A 22926-nucleotide genomic window follows, 5' to 3' on the forward strand; every position below is an offset into this window, starting at 1 on the left:
GTACTGGAAGTCATAACAAGAGCAACTAGGCAAAAGAAAAAGAGAAGGAGGGAGGGAGGGAGGAAAGAAGGAAGAAAAGGTAGGTCATCCAATTTGGAAAAGAAATTCAGTTGTCCCCTTCTTTGCAGACATGTTATATGTAAAAATTCCTGAAACCTCTAATCCAAAACACTGTTAATCTAATAAGGAGATTCAGCAAAATTGCAGGATGTAAAATCAATGCATAAAATTAATTGATATTTATATACTTTATTAGTTAATATTTGAAAAAGAAATTTTTAATAGCTTATTTATAGTAGCTACCAAAAATAAACAAACAAAACCCTTAGGAATAAATTTAACCAAGGAAGTGAAATATCTCTATACTGAAAACTGTAAGACATTGATGAAAGAATTGAAGAAACACAAATAAATAGAAAGGTATTTTGTATTTGTGTATTATAAGAATTAGTAGTGTTAAATGTCCATACTACCTAAAGTGATGTGCAGATTCATTACAGTTCTTTTCAAAATACCAATGACTTTCTTCACAGAACCTGGAAAAAAAAATCTTAAAATTTACATGGAACATAGAATACCTCAATAGCCAAAGAAGTCTTGAGCAAAAAGAACAAAGCTGGAGATGTTACACTACCTGACTTCAAGCCTGTAATGCAAACAACATGGTATTGGCATAAAAACACACACACAGCCAAGTGGGATAGAATAGAGAGAGCCCATAAATAAATTCACACCTTTACAGCCTGTTGATTTTTTTTTAAAAATGGAGCCAAGAACACCCAGTAGGGGAGGGGAATGGTCTTTTCAATAAATGGTGTTGGGAAAAACAGGATATCCATGTGCAGAAGAATGAAAGTGGATACTTATTTTTTTTGCTATATTATTGATCCATTATATCAAAATGGATTTAAGACTTAAACATAAGACCCTAGACTACAAAACTTCTACAAGAAAACATAGGGTAAAGGTATGTAACAGTGGTCTGACCAGTGATTATTTTGGATAAGATCTTAAAAACCCAGGAAGCAAAAGCAAAGGTAAACAACTGGGATTATATTAAACTCAAAAACTTCTGCATGGCAAAGGAAAAAAATTAAATATAGAGACAGCCTATAGAATGGGAGAAAATATTTGCAAACTATACATTCACTGAGGGATTGAGATCCAAAATTGATGAGGAACTGAAATAACTCAATAGCAAATGACCTCATTCAAAAATGGGCACAAAGCCCAAAAAGTTTCTCAAAAGAAGACAACATGCATTCCTCACTTATTAAAACCTGCTGTAAATTAGTACTCATGCCACTTTTCCTAGTAACATAGAGACACTACAACCCTCTTGTACCTTACATATCATTGTGTTTTATTTCGAAATCAGTGTTAAATCCCATAAGAACCATTATTTTTCTATAGTTAATATTCCACTTAAATCACCCACACATTTCTCCTTTTACTGCTTTTCATCTCTTCCTTCATCATGCCATTTGGGTTCATTTTTTTTTCTCTTTAATATTTCTAAGTGTGGGTCTGATTATCAGGTGACAATTTTGTTTTTGCAAAAACTTTCTTATTTTGCCTTTTTCTTTGTGGGGCATTTGTATTGAATGTCAAATTTCAGAATTGGTGCTTCTTTTTTTGTTTTATTTTGTTTTGTTTTCCCTCTGACCACGTTCATGATTTCTTCTTTTCATTGGTTTCAGCAACTTTACTGTGGTGTTCTTATGTATGGTTTTCTCTAGATTTATCTTCTTTATTTATTATGCTTCTGAAAATAGTGATTTTTGAAGTCTTTTGTCTGGGTTAGACATTTTTAAACTATTCTCTCTTCAAATATGGTTTGTTTTTTTTTTTCCTCTTTAGGACTTGCATGAGTGTTAGACCTTCTTATTTTGTGTCTTACAACTTTTGTGAGGTTTTAATTTTGTTTCATTCTTTTTCTTTTCTGTCATGATTTCTTCTGAACTATTTGCCATTATTACTTTAAGCTAATCTGGTTCTAAACTCACCCATTGAATTACTAAATTTTTAAAATGACTAGTTCTAGAATTTCTATTCTAGAAATGTTTGTTCTTTAGTTTTTTGTCTTGTCACAGTGTATTAATTGAATGTATTAATGTGTAAATCATAGCTACTTTAAAGCCTGGCAATTCTGATATCTAGATCTTGTGGATGTTTTTATATTTTATCTGTAGTTTATATTTTATCTTTAGTTTTCCTTCAGATCTATTCTTTATACATGTTTATTTTTTGCTGTGCTGCATGTAGTACATGGAAGTTTGTAGAAATAATTTGAGACTCTATTTTTCTTTGAAAAAATATAGCTTAGGCTTGGTAAACTCAAGGCAGATTACCTTAATACACCAGAAAACTTAGATGATTTATCTGTGTGAGGACTGATCTTACTTCAGTTTACCTTGGTGCACCTCAAGGGTGATCCCTTTTGTACTCACCTGAAAATCTGAAGTATGCCCCACATTCCATTTTTTGCTTTTCCCATTCCCATGAGACTACTTAATATTCAGCTACCTTTCTTAGCCTCACATTCTCTGCTTCTGCATTTAGTATTGGCTGTTTACTTTTGAAGAAAGCCACTCCAAATACAAAGCTCTCAGAATTCCTTCTCTCTCAGATCTCAACCCCATTAATTCTTATTGACTTTGTAGCTTTTCTGGCTTTTCAAACATGTTATCCTTTATATTTTGTTTGATTATTATTCCTAGCAAGAGAATCAAGACCACATAGTTATTACCACATAGTTCTAATTACCACATTATTCCTAGCAAGAGAATCAAGACCACATAGTTCTAATTACCACATTAGAACTCTGCATGTTTTTAAAATCAAAGTCACTGAACTTTTTAAAATTAACATTAATTATTCATTTTTTATTTTCCACACAGACAGGTATAAAAATTATGAAAGTTTTATTTTCATCTTTCATTCATTTGCCTTTTTTCCTTATTTAGCTAGGATCTTTATTGTTGAATAAAAATGGTGTTTGTAGATATCTTTGCCTCATTTCTGATATTAAATGCTTTCAATATTTTATAATTATATATGATCTTTATTGAATTTTTTTCCAGGGGAGGGCTTTGATAAGAAGTTAAAGAATTTCTCTTATTAGTTTGATTCCCCAGTTTTTTTTAAGTTTTCCTAATTTCTCTTTCAGTGGATTGATCACTGATGTATAGGAACACATTTGATTTATGAGTGTTGATTTTATATTCTGCTACTTTTCTGAATTCATTCAACATTTCTGGTGGAATTTTTTGGATCTTTAAATATGGAATCATGTCATTGACAAATAGTGATAGTTTGAGTTCTTCTTTTCCTATTTGTATCCCTTTAATTTCTTTCTTCTGTCTAATTGCCCTGGCTAATGTTGAATAAAAGTGGTGAAAGAGGGCATCTTTGTATTGTTCCAGTTCTTAGAAGGGAATGCTTTCAATTTTTCTCCATTTAGAAGGACATTGGCCTTGGGTTTAGCATAGATAGCTTTTACAATGTTGAGGTATGTTCCTACTATCCTGGTTTTTCTAATGTTTTGAACATGATGGGGTGCTATAAGATGGAAAGATCTCCCATGCTCTTGGATAGGCAGAATTAACATTGTCAAAATGGCCATACTAATGAATATGTTATACAAATTTAATGCAATTCCTATTAAAATCCCAGTGACATTCTTCATAGAAATTTAAAAAATCATGAAATTCATTTGAAAAAATAGAGACCCAGAATAACCAAAGCAGTCTTTAGAAAGAAAAATGAAGCAAGAGGCATCACAATACCAGACTTCAAACTATGCTATAGAGCCATTGTAACAAAATGGCAAGGTATTGGCACCGAAACTGATATGTAGACCAGTGGTACAGAGCAGCAGACACAGAGACAAACCCACATAAATATAGTCAGCTCATACTAGACAAAGGCGCCAAAAACATACATTGGAGAAAAAAATAGCCTCTTCAACAAATGGTGCTGGGAAAACTGGAAATCCATATGTAGCAAAATGAAATTAAATCCCTATCTCTCACCCAGCACAAAACTCAACTCAAAGTAGATCAAAGACTTAGGCACTAGAACAGAGATTCTGTGTCTAATAAAAGAAAAAGTAAACCCAAAATCTTCATCATGTCAGCTTAGGAACTTACTTCCTTAACAAGACTCCTAAAGCACAAGAAGTAAAATCAGGAATCAATAAATGGGATGGAATCAATTTGAAAACCTTCTTCACAGCAAAGGAAACAATCAAGAATGTGAAGAGAGAGCCTACAGAATGGGGAAATAATCTTTACCACATGCACCTCAGATAGAGCATTAATCTCCAGGATAAATAAAGAACTCAAAAAACTCAGCATCAAAAAACCTAATAACCCAATCAACAAATGGGCTAAGGAACTGAACAGACATTCACAGAAGTACAACTGATCAACAAATATATGAAAAAATATTCAACATCTCTAGCAATTAGAGAAATACCAAACAAAACTACACTGAGATTTCATCTCACTCCAGTCAGAATGGCAGTTTTCAAGAATACAAGTAAGTATAATTGTTGGTGAACATGTGGGGAAAAGGTACACTTATATATTGCTGGTGGGATTGCAAGTTGGTGCAACCACTATAGAAAGCAGTATGGTGATTCCTAAGAAAACTTGGAATGGAACCACCATTTGACCCAATCATGCAACTCCTTGGCTTATACCTAAAGGACTTAAAAATCAGCATATACAGTGATGCTGCCACATCATTATTTATAGCATCTCAATTCACAATAACTAACCTATGTAATCAACCTAGGTGCCCTTCAACAGATGAAAGGATAAAGAAAATGTGTTATGTATACACAGTGGAATATTAGTCAGCCTTAAAGAAGAATGAAATGATGACATTTGCTGGAAAATGGATGGAGCTGGAGAATATGCTAAGCAAAATAGGCCAATCCCACAGAACCAAAGGCCAAATGTTCTCTCTGATATGCTAATTCACAATAAGTGGTGAGGGGCAGAATAGTGGTATTTGGAACTAAACAGAGGGAAGCGAAGGGAGAGGAGGCATGGGTGGTAGGAATGATAGTTATTACCCTATGTGCATGTATGAGTACATGACCTGTGTAATTCTACATCATATACAACCAGAAGAATGAGAAGTTATACTCCGTTTATGTGTCAGAGTGCATTCTGCTGACCTGTATAACTAATTAGAACAAACAAAAAAAAAGTTAAAGAACTCATTAATCCTTGTTTGCCAAGGTTTTTTTTTTAATCATAACTGAATATTAAATTTTATAGAATGTTTTTTCCCACACAAGTGCTATTGTATTTGCATAACATCTCTTTTGTATCAAACCTCCATCTTAGATTACTTTGTTTTTGCCACTTGTTAATTCCTTCTGTAGAATTTCCTTGCATCACTCTTTTGATGGTGAACTTTAGTAATCTTTGTCTGCGTGCATCTTTATTTTGTGTCCTTGTCTTCCATGAAAGGTATTTTTGCCAAGGAAGGAATTCTGGGTTCAGAGTGACTTTCTTTTAGCATACTGATGCTATTTTCCCATTGTCTTCCAATGCTGTTGAGCAACGTGGTATGGATTTAAAAAAAAAAAAAAAATTGTATTTAAGGGGATTACCTTTATTTCAACTAACTTTAATCTTTTCAAATTCTTCTTAGATTTATTCCAGGAAAATATTTTAATATAAAACAGGTCTTGTTTATTTAACCTGTTGATTACTTTTGCATATTTAGATCATAGTGATAGTTTGAAGTTTATAAAATCAGAAATTCAAAGACATTAGACTTCGGAGTTGTAAGTTTTCTTATCTCTCAATGTGGTTTTAGGGCTGTTTATTTTACTTTAAAAAGTATTATAATGTGATGTTTCCTATGTGACAATTTCATTTTAACAATTTTAATTTCTCTGCATTGTAACATGAATATGTACTAATTATTAAAATTTCCTATAATCTGTATATTTATTTGCTGGAAATTTATAGCTTTACTAGAATTTGCTACATTTATCATGTTATTGAACCTCAGGATCCTGGTTCATCACAATGCTTATGTAAGGGCTTTCTATGTAATTATTCCTGTGGTGAATATAAGTGTTTTATATAAAAGAATTTGCAACTGAGATATCAGACATTTTTTATCCTATCTCTTTCAGCTATCAAATGATTTTGCTAAATTTCCACGTATTATACAAATATTAATTCAATTAGTTGTCACTAATGCTTTGAAGTAGCTAACATGACTAATTAATTTTCTAAGTATTGTAAAAATATTAATTCATTTAGTTTGCTGCCCCACTCCACTCTATGAAATAGGTGCCGTTAATGTTTCCATTTTGTAAATATGGAATTTAGACTTCATTTGGTTGGGACCAAGCTCTTAATTTTTTTTTTTTTTGGTGGTTTTCTTTTAGGATATGATGACACCTATAAATTTGGGAAAAAAGACAATTTATTTAGTTTCATTCTTTGAAGGCTTACAGCGCATTATTTTATTCACTGAAGATCCAAGGGTGTTTAAAGTAACATATGAAAGTGAGAAAGCAGAGTTAGCAGAGCAAGAAATTGTGTTGGCATTACAAGATGTTGGAATTTCACTTGTCAACAATTACACAAAGGAAGAAGTAGCCTATATAGGCATTACAAGGTTAGATATCTTAAGTTTTGTATAAATTTAATTAGGTATTAATCATTAAATTATCATAAAAATCTAAAATGACAAATTTTTGTGTTTTGACTAGTCATCATTACTAAGGTAATTGTTATTTCCAAGTACATTGGGGGGGGTTGCCTATGGGATAAAAATATAAAAAACCAAATTTATAAATCCCCTATCATATTTTTGATCATCCTAGTGCTCTAATAAAGTTAAATTTATTCAATTATTAAAAGTATATCTTATTGAACATGTCATAAAAATTTCTGGATTATCTCTTACCATCTACCATAGTACAAAGTTCACTCTATATACACTCCATAATAGTTGTTGGAAGACTAAAGACTACCACATTCTAATTTGACCATGGCACTTTAAGATCTTGTAAAATAACACAGTATTTTATTATTTCTTATATATCACCACTAAAACTCTTGTTGTTATGCCCTTATTGTTCCTATTAACAAATCCTTAAGTTGACATTAATACACACACTTGTGTGTGCCTGTTGTGAGATCACTTCTTCCAATCTAAACAGGAAAATGTAGTTTTAATCCTTTACATGAGTTGAATTCCCAAATATTAAAGGTATAGATGATACACATTTAAATTTAGTTTCTGTGTAAATTATATTTCACTTATTTCTCATTGAATGGGATAAATGTCATTTTAAAGAAATCTTAAAGCTGTTTTCTTTGAAATAAAAGCTAAAACAACAAAATTTATGGCTATTATACCTATCATGTGTTATCTCCTAGGCTAAATGATATGATGGCAAAGACAAATACATAGTTTCTACCTTTGTATTTTAATAAGTGAATATAAATTTTAGAAAGAATAAATAAATTGATACTTAAAATTAAATAATTTAAGTATGTTAATAGAGTAATTTCAGAGGCTGTTTTTATTGCTGCATATTTATTATAAGTTACAATGTGACATATATTGGAACATACATATAACATACTTTGATTAATTTTATTCCCCAAGACCTCCCCCCATAGGGAATTTGAATTCCCACTAAAATATGCACACACACACACACACACATATATATGTGCATTATAGTTATACATACTAGTGGATTCACTTTGACATATTCATAAATGCATATAATATAGTTTAGGGTATATTTTTTATTCTGTGGTTAGGTGTTTAAGCATTTTAATTTCTGTGCCATTAGATTTCTTCCATTTATACTCTCTCCTAGATTGTTTTATATTTTGTCTCTCCTTAAACCTTCATTTTCTCTCTCAGTTCATTCCCTTGCATCTCACTTCACCAACTGAAGCCAATTAAAAACAAACTTCCATATGCCCACCTTACTCCCAGTATCACAGCTTTTTATCTACATTTGTACCTACATGCTGTACCAAAATACTTTTGAGTTGCCTTAGGTATATTGTATGTGCTCCCATTACTTTTGCACTATATTTCATATATTGCATGTATATTTCACTCTTACCTACTTGACAACATTGATCCACCATCATCTTTCCATCCTAAGTTTACAATTTCTTTCTACTGAACTGTTTCTGTCAGCCTTATTACTTTGCTCAACTTAAAAAAAAAAAAAAAAATTCTCCTGAGCCTACTTTCTTTCTTCCTGCTATCCATTTCATTTTTTCTCTTTAGGGCCAAATTTCTCAAATTGCCATCTGTTTCAAAAGAGTTTAATATATTCACTATCTCCAATCTTTTTCATTCCTTTTTTCCTTAACCACTCCATGCAAGATTTGCTGTTTAAAACAGATCCCTCTTTGATATAGTTTCTTTCACTTGACTTCTGGGATACCTCACCATCTTGGTTTTTCTTCCTGTCCCAACATTCTCAGATTCATTTGTTGTTTCCCTGTCATCTCTCAGTTTCTTATATGGGATGCTCTGAGGCTCTTAGACCTCAGTCCTTTTTATCTATTTCATTTTTTCATGATTTCTAATACCAATATATGCCCCACATTTCTATAGCTACACAGATAATGTATTTCTTAAGCCAGACCTGTTTTCCAAATTCTTTACATGTATATCTGATTGCCTACATAAAATCTGCTCAGATATCGCTAAGAGACTTATTTAACTTCATATGTGTAACACCAAACTCTTAATTTCCTCCTATCTAAACCTGCTTCCCATGTAAGTTATTCACAACTCCAAGTTGCTCAGACTGAAGACTTTCTTTGATCCCTCTATTTTATACCCCATATCTGTTTCATGGAGAAGTTCTGCACTGACTTTTCCTTCAACATGTACATAGGATCTGACCACATTTTATTGCCTCACTGTTATTATACTTATTCAAGTCAGTACCATTTCTCAACTGCTTGCTGCATTAACTCCTAATAAGTTTTTCTACTTAGATACTTGATCCTTTTTTCTTTCAATACATAATATATTCTCAAAACATAAGAGATCATGTTGCTAATCTTCTTTTAATCTTTCAGTGGTTCCTCATCTCAGTCAGAATAAGACTCAGACTTTTCAGTGTCATGTAAGGTTCTATATTATTTGATCTCCCACTGACTGACTCCTCTTTTTACTCATAATGTGTTCCTACCGTACCAACCCCCTTGTTCTTCATTTACTACAGATGTGCTACTGCTTTAGGATCTTTGCTAATGCTTTGCACCTAACTGAAATATTCTTTCTCTTGTCTGCTAACTCCCTCACCTCCTTTAAAGTTGATGAAATTTCTACTTCTCAGTGAGGTCTGTGTTGACCACTCCATTTTAATACCACAGCTCCCTTCTGTTTTACATATGTTGAGACTACAGATTCTCTTTATTTTGCTTACCTTTTCTTCTTTGAAAAGCATTTTTTACCAATATGTTAAAATTGAATCACTTGTTTACTATTTATTATCCATTACACCCCAGCTATAATGAATAAGAATGACACAAATGTTGATTAACTCTTGTTTTTAGATTTGTAATGTGCTTATATAGAAGTGAGGCTAAAATAGTGATTTCACAATTCAGTAAAATTGTGAAGTTTTACTGTAATAAACTAGTTTATTACAGTTAAAATGAAAATGATTATAAATCAATACAATGATTTTTGCTTTTCATATCTAAGTTCTGATGTGGTTTGGGAAACAAAGCCCAAGAAGAAGGCAAGGTGGAAGACAATGAGTGTAAAGCATACTGAAAAGTTGGAGAAAGAATTTAAGGAATATACTGAATCTTCACCTTTAGAAGACAAGGTTATTGAGTTGGACACTAGTATTCCGGTAAATTCTTTTAAGCATTAATGTGAATTTTTAATTTTTATCTATTGTATCTATTGAATTACTAATGAATTTTAGGGAAAATATGGCTTCCTTACAAAACAAATTGAATATAGTCAATCCTAACATATATAACTCATACAAAATATTTTAAAGGGGTGGGTTAAGTGTATTAAGAAATCAAACTTTCTGCCTGGAATTGTAGCTCAGTTGTAGAGCACTTACCTAGCACATGAGAGGCACTGGGTTTAATCCCCAGCACCACATAAAAATAAATAAAAAAATAAGGTATAGTTATTTTAGTTGTCCATCCACAACTAAAAATATTTTTTTAAATCTCTCTTTAAGATACTTTCTTTCAGTTAATGAAGAAATCAAAAGTGGTTTTTTATTTTATTCTTTAATTTTTTAAAATTTCTTGATTTTTATTATGTAAATTTTAGTAATGTAAAATCTGATACAGGATTATAAAAATACATAAAATTTAAAAATATTAGATATAAAGATCTCAGTCTAAACCTAATCAAATATTTAGCCTACTCTTTAAATTTTTATTATCCTAGAAGTTTTATGATATTAATTTTCAGTCTTTATCAGTTATGGAAAAGAGACATTCCATGTTTTTTGTTTTTTTTTTTGGGGGGGTGGTTATTTTTCAGGTTTGCTTCACACCTAGTGGGAATAACATGAAAATTTTGCAACCTCATGTACAAGCTATACGAAGAAATTATCTTCCAGCATTAAAAGTGGAATATAGCACATCTGCACATCAATCTTCATTTAGAATTCAGATTTACAGAATACAGGTAAGTCTTTCTGAAAATACAGGCAAAACCTAATTGAAAACCAGATTCATTCCCAGGGTCTATTTTGTTTAGTATAAAACCTAAACAAGAAGGCATGATGGTAGTCAGTGAGTGTAAAACACACTAAGAAGCTGGAGAAAATTGAATCTTCACTTCCTACTTCAATTTCAGTATATGACTAGACTTTTTGATTCCTTCTACTTCTTAAAGCCTACTGTTCTAGTCAGGTTGTATTATTTACATACTATATATTGACCTCTTTTTTATTTTCTTAGATCCAAAACCAGATTCATGGGGCTATTTTTCCATTCGTGTTTTATCCTATTAAGCCTCCAAAGTCTGTCACGATGGACTCAGGTTTGTTTTTATTTTTAGATTACCAAAAATATAGTTGTTTTAGCTATTGGGTTTGTTTTATTGTAAAAATTTTAAATAAAACCATTCTCAAGTTTAGTTTCTGTAGGATCACTGGAAAATTATACTGCTTAAAAAGGACCAGCAAAGTATTCAACTGACTTCAATGAACCTCAAGTTAATGCTAAAAATAAAAGATTAAATAGAAATATATATTTAAAATTTTAAAAATATTAATTTACATACCAGATTACTAATCTATAAACCTCTGATTTAAAAAACTATTAGGACCTTAGAATAAACAATGAGGAAATTCAAATTCAGAGTGTTTTCTAATGGGAAACTTTCTTGTGATGAGAATAACTAACACCTGTTCTTCCATGTTTTTCTTCTCCTTCACCTTTCTTACCTATCCTCTTCCTCTCACTTTCTGTTTGCTGCTTTCCACCCTACTTCTCTTGCCTCTGCTCTTGGTTTCCCTTTCTAAACCATAGGCTCTAAACTGTCCAGGGAGTACTCTTAATAATCTGCTTGAAAACTTTTTTTTTTTTCCTTTAGCTGTAGATGGACACATACTACCTTTATTTTATTTATTTTTATTTTTATGTGGTACTGAGGATTGAACCCAGTGCCTCACATGTGCCAGGCAAGTGCTGTATCACTGAGCCACAACCACAGCCCTCTTGAAAGCTTTTTAACCACTGTACATGCCCCTCCACTGAGAGACCTGAAGCAAGTCCCCAGAATCTATTTTCATAGTTTCTTTGATGATTCTAATGCGTACTTCTAATTTAAAATCACTAATTTTGAGTTAATTATCCTTAGAGTAACTTCAGATAATTAAAACCACAATCCTAGAGTCTGAAATTAAGACCATAATGAAATTAGCAAAAATCAGTAATTTTAATGGATCTTCATGATTTAGTAAATGATTTAATTTTCCATTATAATTGTATTAAATTGGAAGAAAATGCTTATCTTTGCCTTGAAGCATCATGAGAGTAATCGTGTTTATAACCTCACAGCACCAAAGCCTTTCACAGATGTCAGTATTGTCATGAGATCTGCAGGACATTCCCAGATATCACGTATTAAGTAAGTGTCTTCATATATTTCTTACATGTTCATTTAATGATTTAAGAATATGAATTATCTGCACTCTAAAAAAAATAAGTTTCAGATAAGCCAAAGATTTAAGTATAAAGTATTAGATTATAAAAATCAAAGAAAAATATCTTTTTTTAAAAAGTTTTTTTAATTGTCAGTGGACTTTTTAAAAATAAATTTATATGTAGTGCTGAGAATCAAGCCCCATGCTTCACACATGCTGGACAAGTGCTCTGCCACTGAGCCACAATCCCAGCTTAATTATTTTATAATCCTAGCAATTCAGAAGTCTCTGGATGAAGTACATCTGAGTTTTAACAATAATTGTTTCTAGATCTAGGTATTTTGTTATTTTCTTTTTTGTATGCATTTGGAAAGTTGACCACAGATTGTTTGGAAACAAGGACAAAAATAATATTCATATTGTCACTCTTTACTCATTCAAAAAATAGGACAAGGGCAGAAACATAAATCCCTGTGATACTACTCTGTCTGTTCCTCCCAGTGTATCTCTGAGACAGACTCTCTTTATTCCCTTGTTGTTTAAAATATAGTTTTTTGTATATGTGTACCTAAACATTATGCTTTTTATTTTTAATTTTTTTAATAATTTTTAAAAATTGGTTTCAAAGTGTAAATAGACTCCTGGTACTTTTGTTAATAAAATTTTTGCTAATATATTGTGATTTTGTTGTGGGTAGCTATGGTTTATTATCTCTGATATATATATAATATTCTGTTGTATTACTATATACCAGAGTTTACTTATCCATTTCCTCTATGACCATTTTCATATTTTGAGTTTGTTGCTGTTATAAACAATATAGCCTTGATTTCTTTTTATTCTCTTATTTAAGAAGTCCTAAATTTCAAAGTTTTAATATTTATTTGATACTTTTATTTTCCTCATCTGATTTTCTTCATGCAATTAGTTGATTCTTTAAAATGTTTTCTGCTTTGTAATTTAGGTATTTCAAAGTGTTGATTCAAGAAATGGATCTCAGGTTAGATCTTGGATTTGTCTATGCTCTAGCAGACCTCATGACTGAAGTTGAGGGGACTGAAATAACAGAGGTAAGACTTAAAATAATAGCATTGGGTGGGACTAAGAAAAGAGGGGAGCTAAAAAATATAAATTCTTACAGATATTAAAATAGTTTTATGCTCTTTAATATATAAATTTTAAGCCAGGCATAGTGGCACATGCCTGTAATCCCAGCAGCTTGGGAGGCTGAGACAGGGGGATCACAAGTTCAAAGCCAGCCTCAGCAACTTAGCAAGGCTTAAGCAACTTAGCAAGATCCTGTCTCTAAATAAAATATAAAAGGAGCTGGGGATGTGGCTAAGTGGTTAAGTGCCCCTGGGTTCAATCTCTGGTACCCAGAGGAAAAATAAATTAATAAAATATAATTTTAAATCTTTATTTAATTATGATGGATATATTGGGAGAAAATCATATTTTTAGATGATAGCAATACAAAGTAGCCTTTTACAAGGAAAGTTTTTAGTCCAAATGGTAGAGGAAAGAGGGTGATCAGTCATGGCCACATCACTTCTGTCCTTTTATTTTTCTGGGTTACTTTTGCTTTGTTTTTGCTTTAGTGGATAAATTTAGAAATTTGGGATATGACCAGTATATTTGATGACAAAGGGATAAGTTGAATTAAAAGATACCATTTTCTTGGTGACTATTTGAAAGACTTTAATGTCACATTGATAAGCTAGATCAAATATAGGCTCTTTATTACCTTCCCTTATAGAAAGGCTTCTTAAGACAAACTTCATGGGTAAAGACAAGGGCAGATACATTTTTTCCCCTTAAAACAATGTACTGAGATATATTTCACATAGTATACAATTCACCCTTCAAAAATATACAGCCTAGTGTTTTTTAATATATTCACAAAGTTGTATGACATCACCACTAATTCCAGAACATTTTCATCACACCCAAAAGAAATGCCTTAGTTCTTTGTAACTGCTATTATACTTTCTGCCTCTTTAAGTTTTCTATTCTGAACATTTGGTATCTGTGAAATCATATAATATATTGTCTTTGGTGAAGTGTTTCTTTCACTTACACAATGTTTCTAAGGTTCATCTGTGTTGTAGCCTGCATTAGTACTTTATTCCCTTTTTGGTCAAATAAAATTTCATTATATGGATATGCCACAATGCCTAACCATTCATCAGGTAATGGAAATTTGAACTGTTAGCACATTTTGACTGTTAGGGATAGTGTAATGAATATTTGTTTACAAAGTTTTATGTAGACATATGTTTTCATTTCTCTGGGATAAATGTATACCTAGCAGTGAAATTGCTAGGTCCCATGATATCTATGTTGTCATTTTAGAACTACCAGTTTTCTAAAGTGACTCCACCATTTGTTTTTTTTCACCAGAATATGTGAGAGTTCTGTTTTCTCCATATTCTCTCCAACAGTTATTATTTGTGTTTTTTATTCTGGCCTAGTGATGTGGAATAGTTTCTCACAGTGGTTTTGATTTGAAATTATCTGATGACTAATGATGTTAAGCATCTTTATAGTTGCTAATAAATCTTTAGTATATATTTTGTGAGAAATGTCTGTTCAGATGCCTTTACCTATTATTTGTGGGTTATTTGTCCTGTTTTGTTTCACTTTTTCCCTTTCTTGACATTGTCTTTTGCAGTACAAGTTTTTAATGTTATCGATAGCCAAATTATTTTTTCTTTCATTGTTCATGCTTTTGGTGTCATTTCTAAGAATACTTTGCAAAGTCTGAGTTCATAAATATTCAGCATTATGTTTTAAAACTTAAAGTTTTAGCTCTTAAAATTTGGTCTTTGATCCATTTGAGTTCAGTTTTGTATATAATATAAAGATCTAAGCTATTCTTTTGCATGACTATCCAATTGTCTCAGTACCATTTCTTGAAAAGATATTTATTCCCCTGTTGAATAGTCTTTTGTCAAAAATCAGTTTACCAGAGACACATATTTTTTTATTCCATTGTTTGTTTATCTTTGTGCCAGTATCATACTGTCTTATCATTGTTTTGTAATTAGTTGTGAAACTGATAAATGTATATGCCTACTTTGTTCTTATTCTTCAAGATTGTTTTGTCTATACTAAATCCTTGGAATTCCATATAAATTTTTAAATCAGTTCTTCAAGTCCTTCAAGAAATTCAAAAGGTTTTCTGATAGGTATTGCACTGAATCTACAGATTAAGGCAGTAATAACAGCTAGATTAGTTTCTTAATATTTTATTGAGGATTTTGGTATTCATATTCATGAGAGATATTCATACGTGGTTTTCTTGTGATGTCTGCTTGGTTTTGGTGTCAAGAGTAGTAATGACTTCATAAATTGAGTTGAGAATTGTTCCTCCTCTGTTTATTTAGAAAAGTTTGTGAAGAATTAGTAGTTTTTATGGGAGGGGAGGGGTGGAGGGGAGGAAAATAAAAGAATGAGACAAACATCATTACCCTGTGCACATTATAATTAGGCAAATAGTGTGACTACTTTGTGTACAACCAGAGAAACAACAGTTGTACCCCATTTGTGTACAATGAATCAAAAAAAAAAAAAAAAGAATTAGTAGTTTTTAAATGTTTCACACAATTTAGCGATGAAGCCATCTGGGCCCACATTTCTTCTGTGTACTCTTCTGTGTACTTTTTTTATTACAAATTTAATCCTTTATTTATTGTAGATCTATTTAGATGGTCTTTTTCTTTTCGGATCACTTTCACCAGTTTACATACTTCCAAGAATTTGTCTATTTCATCTGTTTTCTAATTTATTGGTATAAAATTATTGATAACTTTTCTTTATTAAAAATCCATTTCTGTAAGGTCAGTCAGTAGTAAAGGCCCTCCTATGATCTTTTTTTAAAAAATCAACTTTTATTTCTTTTGTTTTACTGTTCTCTATTGCTTTAATTTCTGCTTAACTTCATTAGTTATTTCCTTCCTTCAGGCTGCTTTATTTTTACTTTGTTCATCTTTTTAACTGTCAAAGGTTGGAGGTTAGGTAATTTGTTTGAAATCTTTCTTCTTTCTTAATGTAGACATTTCCAGGTGTGAATTTCCCTTGCATCCCAAAAGATTTAGTATTTCCTTTTAAATTTTTTTTTCTTTTGCCTATTGGTTATTTAGGAGTGCATTGCTTAATTTCTGTAAGTTTCTCAGTTTTTTCTACTACTCTAATATTCCACTGTGATTGGAAAACAATACATTATTTCTATCCTTTTAAATGTATTGTAATTTGTTTTATGACCTAGAATGTGTTTTTTCCTTAGAAATTGTTTATGTTTTCTTAAGAAGAATGTATATTCTACCATTGTTGGGTTGAGTGTTCTATAAATATCTATTAGGGCTAATTGTTTTATATTGTTCAAGTCTTTGATTTCCTTTTTGTTCTTTTGCCTATTTATTCTTTCCATTATTGAAAGTAGCATATTAAAGTCTCCAAGTGTTATTGTTGAATTATACTTTGTTGCTACTTACATTTTATTGGTCTGTTATTAGGGATCTTTATGTTCACATCTTCTGGCTGCAGTAACCTTTTTATCACTAAAAGATGTACCTTGACCTCTAGTAACATAATTTGTTTTAAAGTATATTTTTTTCTGGTATTATGTAGTCAGTAGCTTTTTTGTGGTTGCTGCTTGTTTGATATGTAATTTTTAATCTTTTTACTTTCTTTTTGTATAGCTTATTTTAAAGTGTATTTTCTATAAGCATTATAGAACTCAATCTTATTTTTTTACATCTATTCTGATAATTTCTCCCTCTCAATTGAATTGTTTAATTCATTCATATTTCATGTTACTGTTATAATTGGTTTAGCCTACCATTTTACTTTTCTATTTTCTATGTGTCTCACTCACCATTTTTGTTCCTCCATGCCTTCTTTACTGCTTTCTTTGCATTAAGAGAACATTTTCTTATGAAACTCTTAAATTTCTTTAGTGATGTACTCACCATAACTTTTTAAGGTTTTGTTTTGTTTTTAAGCAATTGCTTCAGGACTTAAAATATACATCTTATCAAAACCATTTCTGATTTATATAAGATTAATTCCAATTCCAATGCAAGTATACAAATGCAACTCCTATATTCCATTTTCCCCTTTTTAATCATATTATTCTATTACATATTACTTGTTATGTTTTAAACCGAACAATACATTCTTACAACCATTCTTTTACCATCTTTACTAATTTCCCAGTGTAACTCTGTTCCCCATGTACCGTTTTTCATGCTTTGATTGACAAATGTATTAAATTTCTGTATGTTATAGGCCCAAAAGTATTTTTGATGCCTATATAATATATAAGTATCCTGAAAAGTCATCCACGTGCACTTGAGAATAATGTATATTCTTCTGTTGTCAGGTTGAGCATTCTGTAGATGTCATTAGGTCTGTTTGGTTTATATTGTGGGTTCAAGTCTTAAATAAGACATTGTGTAATCAGTTAACTTTTTAAATCAGTTAAAAGAAGAAAGGATAAAATGAGCATTTATATTGTCTTTGTTTAACTGCATACCTTTACAAGTCCTTCCCCCACCCACCATTTGGATTCAGATTGAAGTCTGGGGCCACTTGCTTTCAGCCTGAGAAATTTCCATTAATATTTCTTGTAAGACAGATCCTCTAGCAACAAATGCTCGGATTTTGTTTATCTGGTAATGTCTTTGTGTCACCTTCACTTTGGGAGGTAGCAATGCTATATGTAGAATTCATGGTTGATGGGCTGATGATGGTTTTTTGGTTTTTGTTTTTGTTTTTTAGCACTTTTGAATATATTGTCTACCACCTTCCTATCTCCTTGTTTCTGCCAGGAAGTTAGCATTAATTTTTTTGGACTTGTATAAAATGAGTCACTTTTCTCTTCCCACTTTTAAGATTTTTCTCCTTATCTTTAACTTTCAGCATTTTTACTATGATGAGTGTGAATCTCTTTGCATTTATTGTTCTTGGAATTAGTTCATTGAGCCTCCTGGATGTATAGGTTAGTGTTTTTCAATAAATTTGGGAAATATCAGCAAATATTTGAAATATTCTTCAAGTATTTTTTTCTGTTCCTTTTCCTCCTGGTTCTCCTATATTGTCTATTAATATGTTCAATCATGTTCCATATTTCCCTGAGACACTGTTCATTTTTCTTCACCCTTTTTTTAAAATTGCATAATTTCTACAAATTTATCTTCAAGTTCTTAGGCTGCTTCTCAGCACATAGAAGTAACTTAGGTCTTTGGAGGTTTGGAAGAGAAGTATTGGTGATTATTAAAAATGAAAATAGAATCACTTCATGCAAAATTATTTTCAGTTCCTTCTCCTTTTTTAAAATTATATTAACTGGTCTCTGTAGATTGTAGTGAGGCAGGTACCAACATTCTAAAAGTGGTTATGTGATTGTGTTTAAAGAAACAAATATGCCCCAGAATGGGTTGAGGAAATGGATTAGTGACCTTTTGAAAAAAAGATCTGTAGTCACTTGAAGAAAATCTTGTTGTCTTTTAATGATTTGAATGAAAACATAGAAGAAACACTTACTAGTTTGTAATCAGACAGAACTTTTCTAACAAAAATGTTAATTTCTCCTCTGAGGCAGTAACCTCTAATCATGAGTACTCTCGAGTAAGGTATTATAAAGGAACTTCCTTAGATGTGTGATCTATTAGCTTAAACATTTCATGCAGACAGATTCTTTCAGTTTTAAATACTTTATGTTCCTTTCGTAGCTTGAACTTTTCCATAAAGATAAAGACGCTTTTGAAGAAGAATATGAGACGGTTTCATTAGTAGATCAATCACAAGTCAGTCTCTATGAATATTTTCATATATCTCCTATCAAGGTAGGGGAAAATAAGTTATTTTATTGTCCTTGATAATCTAAATAATAGCAAATTGAGTTGATCTCTTTAGGAGTGCTATAGTGTTTAAATTATATTCTTTAATAGTATAGAAATTCTGTATTATGACAGTTACAGATATGAATAAGTAAATAAGTAAGGAATGATCTTTTAAAATTTTTTTCTTAAAAAAAATTGTTTTTTATTTTGTGGAAATAATGGTGGAATTACCCTACAGCATGTGTTTATATCTTGACCTAACATTATTTTACTTTAATTTTCTGTTAAGCTATTTGCTGACAGTTTTAAATTTTCATATATCGTGTATTAAATTGTTACAAAGTATACTTGATTTAAAAATTGGACAATGAATTAAAGTAAATCTAAGTTAGACTTTAACAAAAAATTGCTGAGTTACCTACAAATACTTGAAAATCATTGCACATCCATATATACTGCAAATATATGCACTGTAACACAGTTGTGCTTTTTAACTGGCTTCATCAGACTAACACAATTCTTATAGTTGAAATGTACGTATTTGAAGATATTTGAGTTATTCTCAACAGTTTTGCTTCTAGATTGTTAATGTTATTAACAGATGTATAAAAATAAATATTAATTTTGTCACAAGAGTAGTATAAAAGTAAATATGTAATTTTAAATTGTTGAATTTAAATAGAGCTGTGTTGCATTTTAAGTTTCTTTAAAATTTCTACTTAATTTTGGCATAATCCAGGTAACTTTTAAATGTTATTCATGGTGTAGTAAATTTAAAATGAAGCTGATTTTTAAAAATTAAAATCATCAGTATGCAAAAAATATTTTAAACATATATCTCTGTGTTTTCTTTAGCTGCATTTAAGTGTTTCACTGAGTTCGGGTAGAGATGAACCTAAAGATGATTCAGAGCATCATGGAGGACTGATCCCCGTTCATTCTTTAAATCTTTTGCTAAAGAGTATTGGTGCCACCCTTACAGATGTACAAGATGTAGTTTTTAAGTATGTTTAATATTCAGATTTGTAAACTGATGAACAGTTCCTTTGTATTTACCTAAAAATTTTTGTAAATGAGAAAGTTTGTAAATGCTGCAGATCATGGGGAAAAGGTGGTTTTGTGTTTAAGTGGAATGCAATCAAACTAACATCAAACATTTTATCTGCCCTTGACTTACTAAACTACTAAATCAAAGAATAATTATTAAATAATTTCCTTAAGAAAAAGTGACATAGTCATGCAATTTTATATACTTAAAAAGTCTGACCTGGGAAAGATTCCTAAGCAGACATGGTTGCCTAAAAATATTGTGCTTGAAGTCTCAACTGGGACAGAATGAATGCAGTGATAGGGGAAATGAAAGGATCAATTTAAACTTGAGGTCAAGAATTTATATTTGAATGTGAGTTATAATGTAAGCTGTTTTTCAGTCATCTGACCAGAGACTCAGAGTGGAGACTTTAGAAAAAGGAATGATCTTTTCAGATAGCATATTTAACTGGTATTAAGGAAAGTATTGAGAATAAGTGCAAGAAGAGGTAACTCTGAACCTAGATAAAGTTAGGTAGCAGTTAAATAAAGAATATACCTTTAATGCAGAACAGGATGAAATTTCTAATCTTTTTGTGCTAATATTCAGCACCAAGAAGCATAGAACTTTTCAATTAGTGGATTAGTCATATTTTTTTTTTTTTTTTTTTTTTTTTTTTTTTTTTTTTTTTTTTTTAGAATTGAACCCAGGGCCTTGTGCTTGCAAGGCAAGCGTTCTACCTTCTGAGCTACATTCCCAGCCCCTGGATTAGTTATATTTTGTGAATGTATTAAGTATACTGATTTTGATTCCTCACCTGTCAGCTCATTAAGTAGGAACAGCAGCAGTAGAATTCTGTCAATCCTTAAGCCTTTTACCCCAATGTGTTGACCATTTTCCAGATTAGTTATGATAGGACAGAACTAAGAAACAGTTTTAGTGGTTCATGAATGGGATTCAGAAGGTCTGTGAATCCCCTAAATTATAGGAAAATATGTATAGTGGTGACTTTTCAGAGGATAAAAGCTCTAGAGATTTTTATTAGATTCTCAAAGCATTCTTTGTCTATGAAATGCAGAGATAAATATGGGGAAATTATTAGGAAAGATTTAGAGAAAAAATTCTAAATAAAATAATACCATTTATCAGTATTTAAAATATCTTTCCATTTATATGCACATATATATGTGTGTGTATGTATATTTATATTTTTTTCAGGCTTGCCTTTTTTGAACTCAACTATCAGTTCCACACAACATCCGAACTGCAGTCTGAAGTAATAAGACACTATTCAAAACAGGTTTGTCTGACATTTTACAAAGCGACAGAATGATATTCATGAGTAAAACCTTATGTATCTGTTCATTGATATATATTATAAATTTGTCAAGGACGTAAATGGCCATTTTCAAACTTTTAAAACTTTTTTTTCCTCCCAGAATTATAGTAAGAAATAAGAGCTAACCACCATTTGTTTTATGGTTCTTGTATTTTTCAGCCACTGTCAGAAATTCTTTTCTGTATCTCTGTAGATTAGAAATAAAATTTTTTACAGTGCAGTTTTTAAAAATGTTGTATTGATGCATAATAATTTTACAGTATGGTGGATTTCATTGCAGGATTTACATAAATGCACATAACTGAATCAATTTCATTGACCAGTGCTTCCCCTTTCCCTGCCCCCTTCCACCCTCTGATCCTCTTCCTCTGCCTTTTTCCTCTTTCTTCTGTTTCCATGAGATTTCCACCCCCCCCCCTTTTTTTTTCTCTCTCTAGCTACCACATATGAGAGAAAACATGACTGTTAACTTTCTGAATCTGGCTTATTTCACTTAACATGATGCTTTCCATTTTACCCATTTTTCTGCAAATGGCATAAATTTTTCTTCATTAAGTAAAATATTAACTAAGTGATTCATTATGTTTATTAGTAACTGGTAAACACAAGGTGTATGTAAGGTTGTTATTTTAATAGATATTTTTCCACCTCTGGAAAGATTCCTATATTTTCTTTTTTTAAATATTTTTTAGTTGTCAATGGACACAGTACCTTTATTTTATTTATTTATTTGTTTATTTATTTTTATGTGATGCTGAGGATCTAAAGCAGTGCCTCATATGTGCTAGAAGAGCACATTACCACTGAGCCACAACCCCACCCCATAGAAAAATTACCATAAGAGTGAGAATGACAGATTTCAACTATATTTCTTTTTTTTTTTTTTTTTTTTTTTCCCTCTTTTTGATGGTGTTGGGAATTGAACCCAGGGCCTTGTGCATGCTAGGCAAGCACTCTACCAACTGAGCAATATCCCCAGCCCTATTTTCTGATATAATTTGAAGAGCATCTGAATTACATATGGTATAGTGAAAAGATTACTGGGCATGACTCAAGAGATTTATTTGGGTTTGGATCCCACTTCTGCCATAGACTTTGTGACCCTGGGCATCATTCGACTCAATCTATAAGATGGTGGTAGTAATAACAACTGATATGACACAAGTGAAAGTATTTTAAATATTCTAGAACTTTATGTAAATATATTATCTTATTAGTATAATACTGAATCACTTTTTAAAAACAGAATAATAAAGAATGGGTGATATAAAGTAGGTGTTGAAATTGGTAGTAAAGATGTTATCTTGAAAAAACTGGATATGTATACTAAGTAATTTGGAAGAGGAGTAGGTCTAATGATCTGAATTGATTAATGCTCATATTTCATTTTTAGGCCATTAAGCAGATGTATGTACTAATTCTTGGACTTGATGTTTTGGGAAATCCTTTCGGCTTAATTAGAGAATTTTCAGAAGGTGTGGAAGCCTTTTTTTATGAACCTTACCAGGTAAAATAGTTGCACTTGTGTTGTAGGATATATCAAGTTACTACTTTG

The 22926-nt window shown here is 31.2% G+C and overlaps 1 protein-coding gene across 1 annotated transcript in view; it reads left to right on the forward strand.

Moving 5' to 3' along the window:
* Window positions 1–22926, forward strand: part of Vps13a (vacuolar protein sorting 13 homolog A) — a 268516-nt gene that overhangs the window by 188304 nt on the left and 57286 nt on the right. Inside the window, 10 exon segments of the mRNA XM_047525841.1 lie at window positions 6422–6654; window positions 9736–9889; window positions 10546–10692; window positions 10968–11049; window positions 12072–12141; window positions 13122–13227; window positions 18892–19005; window positions 19858–20006; window positions 21251–21332; window positions 22765–22878. Coding sequence (XP_047381797.1) covers window positions 6422–6654; window positions 9736–9889; window positions 10546–10692; window positions 10968–11049; window positions 12072–12141; window positions 13122–13227; window positions 18892–19005; window positions 19858–20006; window positions 21251–21332; window positions 22765–22878 — 1251 coding nt within the window.

The sequence above is a fragment of the Sciurus carolinensis genome, chromosome 14 (assembly GCF_902686445.1).
Source record: "Sciurus carolinensis chromosome 14, mSciCar1.2, whole genome shotgun sequence".
NCBI classification, from domain to species: Eukaryota; Metazoa; Chordata; class Mammalia; order Rodentia; family Sciuridae; genus Sciurus; species Sciurus carolinensis.